This window comes from Cnephaeus nilssonii, assembly GCF_951640355.1.
Source record: "Cnephaeus nilssonii genome assembly, chromosome: 6".
Lineage (NCBI taxonomy): Eukaryota > Metazoa > Chordata > Mammalia > Chiroptera > Vespertilionidae > Cnephaeus > Cnephaeus nilssonii.
In genome coordinates, this window is record NC_137077.1 from 25395542 (window position 1) to 25412301 (window position 16760).

General features: G+C 41.7%; 2 protein-coding genes across 2 annotated transcripts in view; one reads left to right on the forward strand and one right to left on the reverse strand.

Moving 5' to 3' along the window:
• The window catches only part of ATF7IP (activating transcription factor 7 interacting protein), a 115225-nt gene extending 107398 nt beyond the window's left edge, over nt 1-7827 (forward strand). The window contains exon 15 of the mRNA XM_079773586.1: nt 7178-7827. Coding sequence (XP_079629712.1) covers nt 7178-7210 — 33 coding nt within the window. The 3' untranslated portion in view covers nt 7211-7827. The remainder of the gene's footprint in view (nt 1-7177) is intronic.
• The window catches only part of PLBD1 (phospholipase B domain containing 1), a 50013-nt gene continuing 33666 nt past the window's right edge, over nt 414-16760 (reverse strand). The window contains exons 7-11 of the mRNA XM_079773588.1: nt 8097-8297; nt 7847-7987; nt 4533-4718; nt 3737-3843; nt 414-956 (exon numbers count right to left, since the gene is read on the reverse strand). Of these exons, the coding sequence (XP_079629714.1) occupies nt 774-956; nt 3737-3843; nt 4533-4718; nt 7847-7987; nt 8097-8297 (818 nt within the window). The 3' untranslated portion in view covers nt 414-773. The remainder of the gene's footprint in view (nt 957-3736; nt 3844-4532; nt 4719-7846; nt 7988-8096; nt 8298-16760) is intronic.

A 16760-nucleotide genomic window follows, 5' to 3' on the forward strand; every position in this document is an offset into this window, starting at 1 on the left:
TTAAGGTTTGCTATTTTGTATGCCTAGCCTGCACTACAAAAAGACTCGACTGATACCTGTTAATGCCAGAAATAGCACTCACTGAACTTCTGTTCGAGGTTCCATTGGAAACAGCTCCACCTTTCCTTCGGGCTTTGTCATTAAGTATATCCAGCCAGGGGAAGGAAGGGGAAAGAGCATGGAGGAGTACAGGTTCTTAGGGGCCAGGCCTGAAATAGGCACTCATCTCAGATTCCATTGACAAGAACTTGTCATGTGGCACAACTACCTAAGGGAACCTGGGATATGTGGTCTGTGTGGCCAGGCATAAAAGAATATGGATTTTGATGAGCAAGGGAACAGTTTCTGCCATACCCTCCCTCCCCCCCACCCCCCTCTCTCTCTAAACATCGATGATGAGAGAGAATCATTGATTGGCTGCCTCCTGTACACTCCCTACTGGGGATCGAGCCCACAACCCGGGCATGTGCCCTGGACCGGAATCAAACCCAGGACCCTTCAGTCCATAGGCCGAAGCTCTATCCACAGAACCAAACCAGCTAGGGCTGCCATATCCTCTTGTATGCAAATTTGTATGCTAAAGTCTAGTATTGTTAATCATATGTAATGTTTCTTCTGCAGTGAATGCTTGTTAACTACATAGTCAACAGTGGGGAATGACAGTAACAGACTAAATTTAATACGTTTTATTAAGACTAATTTTGAATGGAAAAACATAGCTAAAATAGTGCCTTTGGTATCTTATTTGCAGCCTTCTATTTTCTCATTGCCCTTCATTTTATGTCAGGTTTCAAAATTGGCCTCATGGTAATAAAATCAAAGTTGTAGGCCTCTGGCATGCCCTCATGGAGAGTTTTGTTGAACTGCTTCCAGTGAAAAACAGGGAGGCCACCTTGTACCGTGGGACCACTAATGGCATGTGCTGTGTACTCTAATGCTAGGTACATATCTGCTACCTGGAAAAAGAGAAGAGGAAGACATTTTAGAAAAACCATTTGGAAAAATAAATTGACTAAATCCCTATTTTTTCTCCCCCCCCCCCCCCGCCCCATTTCCAAAATCACAGTATTAGCCCCTTTAAAACAAAATCTTGCCAACTTCCACAATCTGCTATTCTGTCTTCATTTGGCATTCAAATATGAATTGAACAGTAGGAGGGTATTAGCAATGTGGCCAAAGTGAGATCTGTAATCAGTTACTCATAATCAAAATTCTAGCTCCAAAATTTATTAAAAAGTAACCTCCATATGGCTCAGTTTTCTCAGTTGAAAGTAGGCTGATAACCCTACTTCACAGATGAGTTGTCATGAGGATTAATGAAAGCAAGTGCTTGGTGCAGTGCCAAAAAAAAATTTTAATTCCTCAATAAAAGTTTTATTAATCAGTACAGTAGCAAGTTATAAAGTAGAGCTCAACATCAAAAAATACCCATGGTTCTCAAAAACACCTAAACAATGGATAGCAACAGATCTTAACCTTAGAGGGGAAAGAAGAAAATGTCTCATAACTTAGAATTTTCCCTGTGTTCAAAATGGCTCAAGAGAAATATTTTTAAAGTATATCCTCAATAGAAATTTTTTTTTTTTTTTTATGAAAAATTGGCAGGCTCCTGTGTTTCCAGAAGAAAGTAAAATCTGACAAATGGCAGGTCGGCTTGGATTCTCCTATGCAAGGCAGCAGAGGGTAATTCACTTTGTATATTCTGGAATGGATATAACATGTCGCACACTTTACTGAATGTTTGCAAATGCCATAAAAAATAAATACAAAAACATTCATTGGGGCTTCATGTGTACCAAGCTCTGTATCCACTAATTCTCCCCCTCCCCCTTTATTGAATTTCTTAAGATGACCCAGTTAACAAAATTATATAGGTTTCAGATACACAGTTCCACAACTCATCTGTACACTGTATTGTATTCACCCCAAGTCAAGTATCCTTCTATCACCATTTATCCCCCTATACTCTCCTCCACCTTCCCTCTCCCTGGCAATTCACACAGTGTTGTTCTTGTCCATGAGTTTTTTTCTCTTTTTTTCCTCAATCCCTCTACCACGCCCCACCCAGTCCTCCAATACCCCTCCTCTCCAACAGCTGTCAGCCTGCTCTGTTTGTGTCTATTTTGCTTGTTAGTTCATTTTGTTCATTAGATTCCACTCGTTTTTTACTTTCTTGCATGTCACAACATATTGAGAGTCATTAAGGCTAAAGTTTTGCCATCATCATGTACCTATAATGAGGGTGAGTTGGAGCTCAGACTATTCTAAAGCATCTCCTATTTAGGCTTTAGGCTGATAGAAAAAAATAATGTGTGTGTGGGCTGTTGACATTCTTAACAGTTTCAGAGCTGAAGATAGAACAGTTAACTCTTCTTCTCACAGATTTCTTCCAGAATTTAGGACTGGAGTTGCAAATGAAAAGACACATGCCCAAACCAAAAGTACAAAAAGATGTGGTAAAATGATTATCTCCACCAACTAAAATAACTAGCTCACCCACTTGGATCTCCCAAACCCAGGAGTGTTGGGTAAATTTTTTAACAACTAACTCTGAGGAAAAAAAAAAGGCCCTCATTTGTAATGTTTGCTGATTTCCATGCTGTAAATACTCCCACCATGGTGGAATTCAAGCTATCAACACAATCAACTGATTTTAACAACTGGTCCTCATACCTATATGAGCTATTTCAGACCACCACTGCAAACATATTACTTATAAGATACATTATAGCACTTATGAATTCTAACATGCTAAAAACTAAAAACCTTTCAGTGATTTTGTGTCTGGTCCAATACTTGTTCTTTCAGCTAAATTAAATTTCTATTTAATGTAAAATCACACTGCTCTCAATATGTTCTTTGGATTTTGGGCCAGTCTGGAAAACTTTAGACATCCACATTATTACCACCAACATCATCATGATGTGTACATTTTCAGATAACCCACTAAGTACTGTTCTAAACATTCTATAGATATTAAATGTCCTTCTCTACAACCATATGAAGCAAGTACTGTTACTTCCATTTTACGGATGAGGAAACAGAGGCATTATAAGATTATGTGATTTACTATTAACAGTTAACTGCCACACGTCCAAAACAAACCATCCCCACATGCCATGATATTTTGAATTGAATTTAAAAAATAAATTTGCAATGAATATATATATATATATATATATATATATATATATATATATAGTTCGATCGCTCGCTATGATGTGAGCTGACCACCAGGGAGCAGCGTGGAACAAAGGAAGGCCCCAGCCAGCAGCCAGAAGGCCCTAATCGGCCCTGATTGCTGGCCAGGCCTAGGGACCCTACCCATGCACAAATTTCACACTGGGCCTCTAGTTATAAAAATAAATATATTACAATTCGGGTGTTCCTGAATATTTCAGCTAAAAATTCGCATGAAAAATTATTTTAAAGTTGGTCAGGGCTACCACTTAGGGAAAACTTTTTTTTTTTTTTTTTATAAGCGCGCATGGTGTGTGGGGAAGGTCCGCTGCTTCCCTCTACAGATGCTTATGGTGTACAGTGGGTTAAGTGGCAGAGCAGGGACTTGAAGTTAGGCAATGGCACCTATCACCAGAATATCTGAAAAACGGAATCCCGAATCAAGTAATGGGTAGAAACACTGTTGTGCTCTATGCCACCAAATCCTTTGCAGCTTTGCCTTTAAGTAAGTGTAGGTGCTGGTGGAAATTAAATTCAAAAGTCAGTAGCATGTTACCTTCGTATCATAGCAACCTCCAGGACTTGGGTCATACGAGTTCAGATCTTCACGGCAGCAGATGGTGTTGCACGGATCACCCTTACTGTAAGGATCTTTCTTGTAATCTAGGAAACAGAGATTGGGACTAGAGTGAGCACAGACTATTCTGAGGTAACACTGATCCACAATAAATTTTTTGGACCTGTTAAAGGCTAGATAATCAGTGAGGCCTCTGCGTCCCAGTGTGCCCCCGGATACAGAAATCTCCTTTGGCTTGAACTAGGAAGGGGCAACTGTAAGTTCCCTGCTCCAGGCCCAGCCTGTTCTGAAGAACCTTGCACAGTGAAGAGTGGATGAAAGAGAGATTAACAGGATAAATGTGCATCATTTTTTCCCCCACAAAAACAAATTTGACTTTGATACTGTTCAAAAATAAAATATTTATGAATAATTTGTTTTATTGGCTGCTTTTGTCCTTGGAAGGAAACCTGTGTTTGGGGGTGAGGGTAATAGTAAAAAAACAAACACACACACAGAAAAAAAACTACATTGTTTGGGTTATTGCTTCTGTGTTTCACATAAAAGTTTTTCAATTAAAAAAAAATCTATAGAATCTTTTCCCTGTCATTTTATAAAGGTGGACAAAATTTTATTTGTTGAGTATAAAACGTATATAATATTGACTACAAAATACTTAATTCATTAACTTCTTATAATTCCTTCTAGTACAGAGATAATAAACTTACATGGATTCTTTATCCATGGGGAAGAAAAGGAGTTTTGAAGAATGATTCCTGAGAAATGTGCTACGTACTGTTGTATCGCATGATATATTTCATAGATGCCATGTCAGTCACTGTTCCTTGGTCACGCCGGAAGATTTTGGCCCGTGGAGCCAGATCATAAGAGTAGTCCAAACCCAGCTTCTGAACTAACAATGGATAGCCACTCCAGTTGTAGATTTTTTCATGGAAAGGAACGTTGTAGGAAGGCCAGTATCCTGATTTGGAATGGAAGGGAAGGAAGAGTGGCATTGGCAGGGAGGGAGACAGAAAAGGAAAGAGAGGGAACAAAAGAAATGTTACAAAACCTGGCAAGGTGTGTAATTACATGATATTGATATTATATAAAAAGTAAAACTTTGTGAACCCTGGCAGTCAAACCAATCATTATAATTTACAGAATTGGTATACCTCTAGATTATTCCATTAGGGGGAAAGAGCACCAGAATTCTTTGGTTTTCACCCAAAATACTTAAAGCAATCTCTTAACCAGGTAATAACCTTAGCGTTTATAGAGCAAAGTGAAGTATAACACCAAGTGGTCCGGGGAGCTCATTTCAGTGGACTTGGTTAGTGAAATGCCAAAAGATGGTTTCACAATGTGGTCCTCACAGGGAATATAATATGCCAGGAAAGTGGAGGAACAAAGTGCTGGGGATCAGAAAACCTGGGTTCTAGGCTCAGGGCTGAATAACCTGGTTTTAGGCAGTTAATTAACATTGTTTTTTTTGTTTGTTCTTTGTTTTCATTTCCTTTTTTTAGCAGTGGGAGGGAAAAGGAGAGTCAGTAATATGAGGGGAATGGAGATGATCTTTAAGGTTCCAGTAGCATTCAGAAAAGCTTAGCCTCATTCAAAACTGGGGAGTGTGTCAAGGCCACTAGTCACTAAGCACCAAACATGTGACACAACCATAGTAAAATCTTTTCAGGAACATCCCAGATTATAGTGGCCTGGATGATCAGTCAGCATAGGGACATCACCACTCAGAGATCTCTCTTTGGAGGCCTGCTGTTATTGTCAGGCTCTGAAGAGCTGGATGGACCAGCCTTCAAGGTCAGACCACAAGGGTGTCAGTTTCGAGTTGCCATGCTAACCGAGTAACCAACTAATGATTTAACTTGTCAGGTGAATTGTCTTCCCAGAAAAGGACGTAGGTCTACTACCTAATAGTATCGTATCTGCTCGGCAATGGAAGTTTCCACCTTAATTCTGCTTTATGCGTATAATGTACATGTCACTGATGTGAGCTATTCCTGCTGAGATGGCTCACTCCAGGTGTCATTACAAAGTTGATTTGGGGACCTGGGAAACTGAGGACCAGACTGTGATCCCCAGGGTCCATACCTTATCTTGGTTCTGTACCTACTGACTGGTCAGCCCATCTATTTCAATAGTTTCCTAATTGATCACCTGTCTTCTCTCTGGTCTCCAGTCTACCCTCCCTTTTCAGAAACGTCCATGTCCTAAAGCAGTGATGGCGAACCTATGACACGCGTGTCAGCACTGACACGCGTAGCCATTTCTGATGACACGCAGCCGCTGAGGCGGCCGCATGCCGAGGATGAAACATTTGCGAAATAATGTTTTTTCCTCAAAGTGACACACTACCCGAGTTATGCTCAGTTTTTTGGCGAAGTTTGACACACCAAGCTCAAAAGGTTGCCCATCAGTGTCCTAAAGGATAAAGGCTAAACTGCTTAGCAGGCTATACAAGGCTGATATTTTCCCCTGACTACCTATTTCACACTTCATAACCTTTTCTTTGGCTCTCATGAGCTCATAGTGTCTCAGTCACACCAGTTCTCATGCTTCATTTGCTTGACCTTTCCCCTTGTCAAATTAGTGAGTTCCTGTTTGGGCTTTAAACCCCCAGTCAAACATCATCTTCAGTTTCATTTATTCAACAAATATTCAGTGAGGACTTACTGTGTGTGCTCATAAATCCAGCAATGTGCTCAAGAATTTACAAGAATTTTCTCAAACTTTTTTACAACCCTGTGAAATTATAAAGGTCTACTCTTGGGGCCAGACGTGTTTCAGAATTCAGGTTTTTAAAATATTTTAGAACAGCAGTGGCGTGCATGTATTAGATATGGCATTGCAGTCTCTGTGGGAAGCACCTAATATTCAGAGTGATCTTTCTCACTGGCCGGTTTGGCTCAGTGTAAAGAGCGTCTGCCTGCAGACTAAAGGGACGTGGGTTTGATTCTGGTCAAGGACACATACCTTGGTTGCAGGCTCCTCCCCAGTCCGGGCCCTGGTCAGGGCAGGAGGCAACCAATCAATGTGTTTCTCTCACATCAATATTTCTCTCTGTCTTTCCCTCACTCTTCCACTCTCTCTAAAAGATCAATGTAAAATATCCTTGGGTGAGGATTAACACACACACACACACACACACACACACACACACACACACAGTGATCTTTCTGCAGCCTAATATATAAACAGTCTCTAGAGGAGAGGGAACAAAGATATAAATAGACAGTTCAAGCTCTTCCAAATGAGTTCAGATCAGGTCATGTTTTGCTATCAAGTGATTAGGGACACCTGCCCCCCCCCCCCCCACCTCCCCCACTTACCCAAACAAACCTTGGTTTTAGAGTTTTGAGATTTTGAGAATTCAAAATTATAATTGTGACTGTGGACCTGTTCCATTACTGTCATGTTTTGCAGATGAAGAAAGTGAGACTTGGAGAGAGTGAATAGTTTGCCTGAGATTCTGAGGAGCAGAGATTCACATCGAGACAGTGTGACTCCAAAACCTGGGCTTCAACATCTGGGCTTCGTTCTTGTCCTCCAGAAACACCTCCCTTGACTCCTCCCACTGATAACAGCTCCTTTGGTTTCACCACTGGGGTTTGTGAAATCTTTAGTTAAATCTGTTTATCATCGTTCTTTGGTGTCTGGGTGCTAGAATGGCTGCGTTCTGTCCCTTGCTTCCCTACCAGATTGTGAGTTCCTAAAGGTCATGGATTTTGTACCTGCATCTGTGCTCTTCTGGTCCCTTGGGCCAGCATGACACTCACATAAATATTCACTGAATTGAACTAAAAGCTTAACTTGGGAACCCAGGAAAGGAGGTAATATTAGAGCCATGAAAGTGATAAGATGATGAATGGCTGGCTCTGTCCCAGTCTACACACTGTCACTTAAAGAGTTCGAGGTGCAGGTTTTATACATTGTGCTGAACCTGGAAATTCTTTCCCAGTGTAACTAGCCGTGGCATTCCCATCCTTTCTTCCCCAGCACAAGCTCCTTCATCATACACTCACACATCACACGTCCCCCACCATGTACACACACACACACTCATCCTTCCGACTTCTAGTATAAAGAAGATACCTTTCCGTAGAACATCAGTTTGTTCAGAATATTCTACATATGAAGGAATTTGCTCCACAACGTACAGAGTGCCTGTGTCAAGGCTGTGCCTCAGCTTTACCTTCTTCAGGTCCAGGACCATGTACTGATTGTTATAGGTGCCTGAAATATAGGGATAGACAGTAAGCAGGACATGGGTATGGCTTTACTGGTTAACTCGAAATCCAAACATATGTACATTCCTGAAAAGTTACTCTGCAGGGCCACTTACCAGAGTTGTACTTTGAAAATATCTCTGCCCACTGCTTGCCACCACTGGCCATCATATTGGCCACACGGACTCTCTGCCAGGCCAAGAGAGACTCGGGTGTCACAAGCTTTAGTAGGGTTCTGTTATACACGCTGTTGGTGGTCTGCAGCAGTACCAAACCACTACTAAGAATGTAAAAGTCATCCAGAGACTCTAAAAACCCTGCAGGAGAGACAAATAGGCAAGTCAGCAGACATATACATGAAATATTTAGCCACCGTTATTAGCACAGAGCTTCAGACACATGATGCACTTTGCAAAGAATATCAGTTGTTATTATCCTTGACCTGCAGTAGCCTCTCCCAGAATGGGTCACCTCTGCAGCAGTTATTTAACTGCTGTGTATAAGGATGCCATTGGACCCCATCCCTGGATTCCGCATTGACATATTTTGACTTTATGATTTGTGATGACAAAAATATATTAAATCAGGAAGATTCCAATTTCCCATAACACTGAACAGAAATATATTCCCACTTGCTAGGATTTTTACAGGACAACTTCCAATTACAGAGGGATATTAACAGGGCTCATTGTTGGATCATAAGAATATGGATGCCGCCTTTCTTCTCTCTCTGCTGCTTTGTATTTTCCAAATTTTACATAAGGAGTCTAAATGACTTTTATAAATAAAAATCTACATTTATAAAAGTGAACATGGTTTTGAAACACTCTGGGTCAATGCTTTTTATAAATGATGGAGGCAACACAAAGCTCAGTGAAGCCACAATTCTTTTTTTAAAGACCTACTTGGTACTTTGCTGGAGGCTAAGTACAGTAGTTAGCCTAATAAATGCGAGAAGTTCGGTCAGAAGTCAGAGGCTGATGGACCTCTTCAGCAGGGCTGAAGATCTGCATATTATTACCTGCTGCCAAACAGCTGAGGGCAATTCCCCTAACCTGATGGTCCTTTGTTGTTTACCAGGCCTTACCTTTGATATGTATATCTGCTTTGCTAAAGGGAAAAATGTGTGAATAAAAAGCCATGGGTGAGGACATTCGGGTCCCCTAGAAAGTAGAGTCTCCGTCTGGCTCCCCCAAAATGCCTTCCAAATTTATATTTCATGTCTAGTCTCTCTAGTATGTTCATTTATGTCGCAGCCCCTTCTCCAGATTCCTGAACCCTAGCTGCGAAAAGACCCTAGCAGTACTTTATACCACAATTAGTGTGGTGAAGATCAGGGAATACCAGACGCAGCTGTAACTAGGAGAGAAGATATATTGTCATCAGCCACTAACAGTGATAACAAATTCCTTGCTAAATAATCGTGAGAGAAGGGCCCAAGCGAGAGTGAGAAGCTGGGTATAGGCTCCTCTGGAGTTTCACAAACCTCCACACTTTGATACACCTTATCACTTCTGTCACATGATTACTACTTGTTTACATCAGAGTTTTCCTTAAATCAACTCTCTTTCAAACTTAAAATATCTAGCCTTGTCACATATAATATTTAGGGAACTATGGGTTTAATGAAACAAATTCATTTCTACTAACATGCCCAAAATACTTGTCCACGAACCACTTAATACCACCTCACCAGCATTATGCATGCCACACACTCAGCAACAAACACCAGTGTAGTCTGATGCTTTCATAATTGGGCAGAGCAAGATGAAGCTCAGAGAGGTGGGGGCATCTATTCAAGATCAAACAGCCATCTCCTGGCTGACCTAGAATGAGGTCCTGCATCCCAGACACTGCTCTCCAACTAAGCCTGAACACCTGTGCTCAGCCTCATGGCCCTTCCTCTTCTGGCTTAGTGAAGGCTGGAGGAGGAGAGCTTCTCGGAGGAAGTGGACCTGGAACTAAGCATTGACCAGGTAAAGAGCAGTGAGCATTACAGGTAGGAACAGTAAATAGGAACAAAGGGGTATAATAGGAATAGATATGGCATGGAGAGTGGGGGTTTTGGGAGGTGGAGGCAAAGAAACATTAGAAATACCAGAAGCACCTGGATAGGTAGGGTGGTTCAAATACAGGGATCACCTGAAGCTAAAAGTCTTCAGAGCATGAATTGGGAGCCAGAAGGCCGCATTTCAGTATCACCACTAACAAATTTGCCACTTCTCATTTTGACTCTCTGTTCCTTAATCCCTTCCTCTGATAACCTGGGGCTAAGTGATGTCATTCAGCTCTAACAGTGTAATTTTAATTTCTGATTAGGAAAGTGACATGTGGAGAGCAGTCTCCAACTCATCTGAGCCTCCACAAGGCTGTACAGAAGTTCGTATAAAGGAGAGAAGGTGGCTCACTCCAGGTGGTACAAGCCGGGATGGGAGGCACCCCTGAATGGAATTTTAATGGGCAACCCCTCTGGGAAGATACAGCCTGGACATAGGATGCATGGCTTAACAAGTAAAACGTGGAGAGGTTTCAATGACCTTTCCTTTACCTTTTGGGCTGGGGTTGTTTCCCAGTGTTTACTAAGCTGTACAACCATATTTGGCAGCCGCGAGAGGGCTCTCTAAGCAGAAAATGCTGTATTTCTGGCATGATAAACTTGCTCATTCACCCCATAGAGATTGCTACAATCACTATGGACACAAGAGGGCGAGTGAACAATACTAACATGTAAGGAGTAATCTTTCATTCAAGAGAAAGACTTGACTAAAGATGGAAAAATGTAGGCCACCCAGAGTTCTAGAACAAAGATGAATTGGCTTGTAAACCTTCTAGTCAAGGAGTCCAATTCTATAGTTTAGAGTTTAAGATTTTTTAAAAAGGGAGCCCAGCCAGTGTGTCTCAGTGGTTGAGCGGCAACCCATGAACCAAGAGGTGACTGGTTCGATTCCTGGTCAGGGCACAATTTCAAAAAAAAAGAAAAGGTCCAGAGAGGGGACCAAGTCCTGAAACACTGCATTGTAAGAGAAACAAATGTTCTTTGACTGTGTAAAATTATATTTTTGCTCATATCTGCAACGGGGAGTTTTGAAAGGTAGACTTTTTTTTAAATTAAAATTGTTTTTCAATTACAGTTTATATTCAGTATTATTTTGTATTTGTTTCAGGTGTACAGCATATACTTTAAAAGTGTTCCCCTGATATTTGCAGTACCCACCTGGCACCATACAGTTATTACAATATTATTGACTATATTCTCTATGCTGTACTTTACATCCCCAGGACTATTTTGTAACTACCTGTCAATCCCTTCACCTTTTTTACTCAGTCCCCCAACATCCTCCCCTCTGGCAGCCATCAGTTTGTTTTTTCTATGTAGAAGTCTGTTTCTGTTGGAAGGTGGACTATTTTAGATCAGGAGAAAGTAAAACACTCCAGTATAAAAGCCACCCTGCAAATAGCATTTCATAGTAAGCTTCTTGCTTAATTTAATTAAGAACTAAAAGGGAACTCCTATAGTTAATAAATCACATTTCAAGACCGAAAAAACCCCCACCCAAAAAAACCCCAAAAAACACAACACCTACTTGAATCAGAAAAGTAAACACTTTTCTGATTCCACTACCTTCTGATGCCACTAGGTACTGCTCAGCACAACCCAGAAATGTTTACCCTTATTAGCCTATCAGTGCACTCAAAATGTACCCATTTGCACACCTCATGCATGAATTGCTCCAAAGCTCCGAAGACCAAAACACACTGCTTTTTTCCAAAAGAGTAGCATCAGTGTTGAACAGACGTAAATAATGCACAACTCAGGGTTAGTGGGTTAGTGGTATGACTCATGCTGGTACAAATAGCTGTGCTGCATTTCTGCACTGCTCCCTCTCACCCATATTCCCTGCAATGAGACTTCGCAGCATCTGCCATCAAGAGGCCTGTTTCCCCATCTCTTAAATCGGGGCTGGATTTGGAACTTGCTTCATCTAACAGAATGTGCCAATCCTGAGGCTAGCCCTCAGAGACCTTGCACACTTCCGCTCACTCTATTGTAACCTGGTTACTGCTGTGGAAACAGCCCAGTCTAGCCTGGTCTCCAGGACGAAGACCACACGGAGGAGGACCAGGAGGAGGACCAGTCATCTCGGCCAGTCTCTAGCCAGCCCACCAAGCCCAAATGGGCAAGAGTTCCTCCAAGAACAGTAGAGCTGCCCACCAACCCACAGCCAACCACAGATGCAGGGAATGTGCCAGTTTAATTCTCTAGAAAGAATCACTTAGCTATGCTGTGGACTCAAAAGCAGTAATATTCACATACTGTTTCCAGCCACAAAGTTTTGAAGGTTATTTGCTATAACCTTCAATAGTTAACATGCAGTAATAGTAATACATTTATACAACATTGCTTTAAAATGCCCTGCTGCCATTTGACTTTAACACCGAGGGATGGGACACTTTGGGAGCTCTCTGTTCTTTCCTGTTTTTTAAAAAGAAAAGTAACAACTTTGTACCATACTTAGCCTTTCTGCTCAACTTCCCACTGCGGGACAGAGGCAGGATCACTTCTCAGACCTGTGGAAAGCACCAACCTGTGGTGGGCTGATTTTCTCTAAGCGAGTCCTGACAGTCAGTCAATAAATGTTTATGAAACACCTACTATATCCCAAGCACTGTGCAACGGTTTCCAGCCCAGAGACTGAATTCCCTCAGGACCTTTTTTTTTTTTTTTTAATTGATTTCAGAGAGGAAAGGAGTGGGAGAGAGGGAAACACCAATGATGAGAGAGAATCATTGTTCAGCTGCCTCCTGCACACCCCACACTGGGGATTGAGCCTGCAACTCAGGCATGTGCCCCAACTGGGAATGGAGCCATGACCTCCTGGTTCATAGGTCGATGCTCAACCACTGAGCCACGCTGGCCGGGCTCTCAGGAGCTTTTTTAAAAGGCACAAGCCCAGACTGCTCTTCCTGCTCCCCTCTGCGTCTCCACCAGAACCCCTGTTCTCACATTGCTGTATGTAGCAGGAGAACCTTCTGCTTTCTCACTCTATGAAAAGGAAGCCTGTGGGTGCCCTCTTATCCCAGGACACGAAATCCTACAGCTGTTTATTTTATCAACACTGTAATGGACCCATCTTCCCACCTTCCAGAATGGCATTTATTTGCTTCTCTTCTCGCCAAGATCCTAACTGGTACCAATCAATTCCCGCTTCTCCTGCCAGTGATTATTCCTCAATCAAGTAAGTATTTTTTAATGTTTTTATTGATTTCAGAGAGAGGAAGGGAGAGGGAGAGGGAGAAACATCAGTGATGAGAGAGAATCATCAATTGGCTGTTTCCTACACTTCCCCTACTAGGGATGGAGCCCAAAACCCAGGCATGTGCCCTGACCGTGAATCAAACACATGCGACCTTCTGGTTCATGGATTGATGCTCAACCATTGAGCCACATCGATCAGGCAAGTATTTCTTGAAGACATTTCTGCTTAATCCTGCCATAGGAATGTGATCAATGGAGGACTCATACTATTATGTATTCAAACACAGGAAACCCGTGATGTGGACGCCAAATGTCCTGCAGGGGTTCCGCTACGGTAAAGAAGAGGTCTCTTAAAGCTTATATGGAATCAATAGAAGGTGGGTTTATATTTAATCAACAGTCTGTTATCATCCACATCAAAATAAAATTTGTTTTTGGCAAATAATACATTATTTTATCTACGTTATATTATACTAGAGGCCCAGTGCATGCACTAGGGGCAGGGGGTTTCCTCAGCCTGGCCTGTGCCCTTCACAGTTTGGGAGCCCTCGGGGGATATTCGACTAATGTCCGTGGGGAGCGGGCCTAAGCCATCAGTTGGACATCTTTAGTGCTGCCACAGAGGTGGGCCGCTGAGCTCGCCAGCTGCGAGCCTGGCTTCTGGTTGAGTGGCGCTCCCCCTGTGGGAGCGCACTGACCACCAGGGAGCAGCTCCTGCATTGAGTGTCTGCCCCCTGGTGGTCAGTGCACATTATAGCGACTGGTCATTCTGCTGTTTGGTTGATTTGCACATTACCCTTTTATTATATAGGATTATTTGTTTACTATTTTCTATTTCTCCCATAGCATGTAAGCTCCCTACTTTTTCTGTCCCAAAGGAAAAGGATTTAACACATGGTAGGTGCTCAATAAATCACTATTGAAGAGAAGATGGTGGTGACTAACATTTATTTTGTGCCCACCACACACCAGATAACTTGCTTTAGAAGGATGGATACCATTATTTTATCTTCACAAAAGATTGATTAGATGAGCTATTTTTATTCTTTTTAGATGAGCTATTAAAAAATTTGCTATTTAAAGCGAATAAACAGCATTATCATAAATAAATCTAAGACCAAATCTCAACACCTGCCTTTTCCACTCTTCCATATGCCTGAGAAATGTGATGGGAACAGATATGTAGTCATGTAAATGGTGATGACACACACGATGGAGCAAATGCAGTAGAAGCAATTAGGAGAGAGTGAGTCATGGGGAATTGCATGTTTAGATAGGGTGGAGTTGGAGAAAATCACCTTATGACCAGTTAGTCAAGAAAAGTAGGGAAAATAAGGTGGGATTTCTGGAAAGATAGAAGGGAGGAAGCTTCCTAAGCTAGGTGGGGAACGATGATCAAGGAAGGTGTGGCCTGGCAGAAGTCATTAGTGTCCTGGGATGGTGACAAAGAGGACATAAAGAACAAAAGAAAAGATGCTTAAGAAAGTAGAAAATTAAGTGCTATAAAATCTATCTATAAGCGTTTGGAATAGGTGCCCTTGTTCTACTTTTATTTCTTTTCCTCCCTTGGTTCTACTTTTTAAAGGTGGAAGACATGAATCTTGCTTGGCATGTATTAACTCACAGATTGTATGTATTTCAGCTTTATGTCCAAAATATCTAGCATACCCAAGCTGGCATGGCTCGATGGCTGAACGTTGACCTGTGAACTGTGCCCTGATTCCCGGTCAGGGCACATGCCTGGGTTGTGGGCTCCGTCCCCAGTCGGGGGAGTGCAGGAGGCAGCTGGTCAATGATTCTCTCTCATCTTTAAATGTTTCTCTTTCTCCCTCTCCCTTCCTCTCTGAAATCAATAACAATATATTAAAAAACAAAATAAAGTATCTAACATAAGTAATGTGAAATTAATAAAAGTAATAGTACATTAAAACATAAACAACATACATAGGCAGTTTTATAACTATGAAAAGTAATAACATTATGGATTATGAAGGAATCTTGACTAAATTATCTTGGAGATTTGATACTATTCTTTTTTTTTTTTTTCTTTTTTTTTTTAATCTTCCAACAGGAAAAGGCTGAGCAAACTCTTTGCTACCCAGCCTAGCAGGGCTCCCAGAGTCGAAAAGGATGGGCTTGGACCCAGTATGTTAGAATCATGTAGGGTCCTTTTTTTAAAAAAATATATTTTATTGATTTTTTACAGAGAGGAAGGGAGAGGGATAGAGAGTTAGAAACATCAATGAAAGAGAAACATTGATCAGCTGCCTTCTGCACACCCTCTACTGGGGATGTGCCTACAACCAAGGTACATACCCTTGACCGGAATCGAACCTGAGACCCTTCAGTCTGCAGGCAGATGCTCTATTCACTAAGCCAAACCAGTTAGGGCTCACCTAGGGTTTTTGATACAAATGCCCGGATCAACTGAATAGGATTTCTATGAATGGCATTAGGAATCTGCATTTTTTGCAAGCTCCACAGAAAATTTTAAGTTTATGGGGTGGGTATATCTGTGTGGGGGAGGTGATGAGGTGCCTGGATGTAATACAAAGTAGGAACACATGCATGCTGGTGAAATGCACTAAGTGCATGCCAGAGAGTCTCGCTGACAGATAATTAAGCTTGAAGCCTAAGCCTTACGTAGATAATCATTGCTGGAATCCTCAATTAAAACACTTTGAATAGATTCCAGCTTTTGTTCCCACGCAAACACTCCACCCACCTGGTGTGACAGGTAGCCCTTAGAGTTCATGGCTTTTCAGTTTTAATCATTTAACTTAAATGCAAATGGAACCATTTCTGGAGGGGGGGCGGGTGGGGAAATAGATTTTTATAGTTAGAGATATTATTTTGAATCCCAGTCCCCAACTCTGAGTGGTGTGATTTTGAGCATGCTATTTAACTTCTCTCAACCTGTTTCTTTATTTGAAAAATGAAGCCTGGCTAGTGTGGCTCAGTGGTTGAGCATCAACCTGTTACAGGATTCCAAGGCAGGAGGAATAGGGAAACGGAGACAGGAAAGTTAAAACAAGGCCAAAAAGTGTGGACAATTTGCAGCCAGCTTGTAACTAACAAGCCATTATCTTCCCGAGCCAAGGACAGGAGAGCAAATGGTTAAAAAAAAAAACCTCCCTAAAGAGAGAATGCAGAAAGGAGGGGGGAAGGGGAAAGGAAAAAAGGGCAGTTTTACTCCCAAAACAGAGAAGCCAACAGTCTCAAGGCTTGGCAAGGTAAAGTTGCAGGTGCTTCTCATAAATTCTGGGAAGGCCATAACAAAGTAAAAAGAGGGACCTTGAGAATTAATCTGTACCAAAATATTCAGCAAAGGAATTTTGAGATCTATAGACAGGAGGGTATATAACACCTGGGATCCCGACCCAACTTGCTCTTTAGATTAGCTGAGAGCTCATCTGTGCTTCGTAAGCTAGATGTATAGGTTTGCTTGCTTTGCTTTTTCAATAAAGGTGCATACTTTAATAAATTGACTTTTCATAACACAGTCAAGGTCTCTCATATAAAT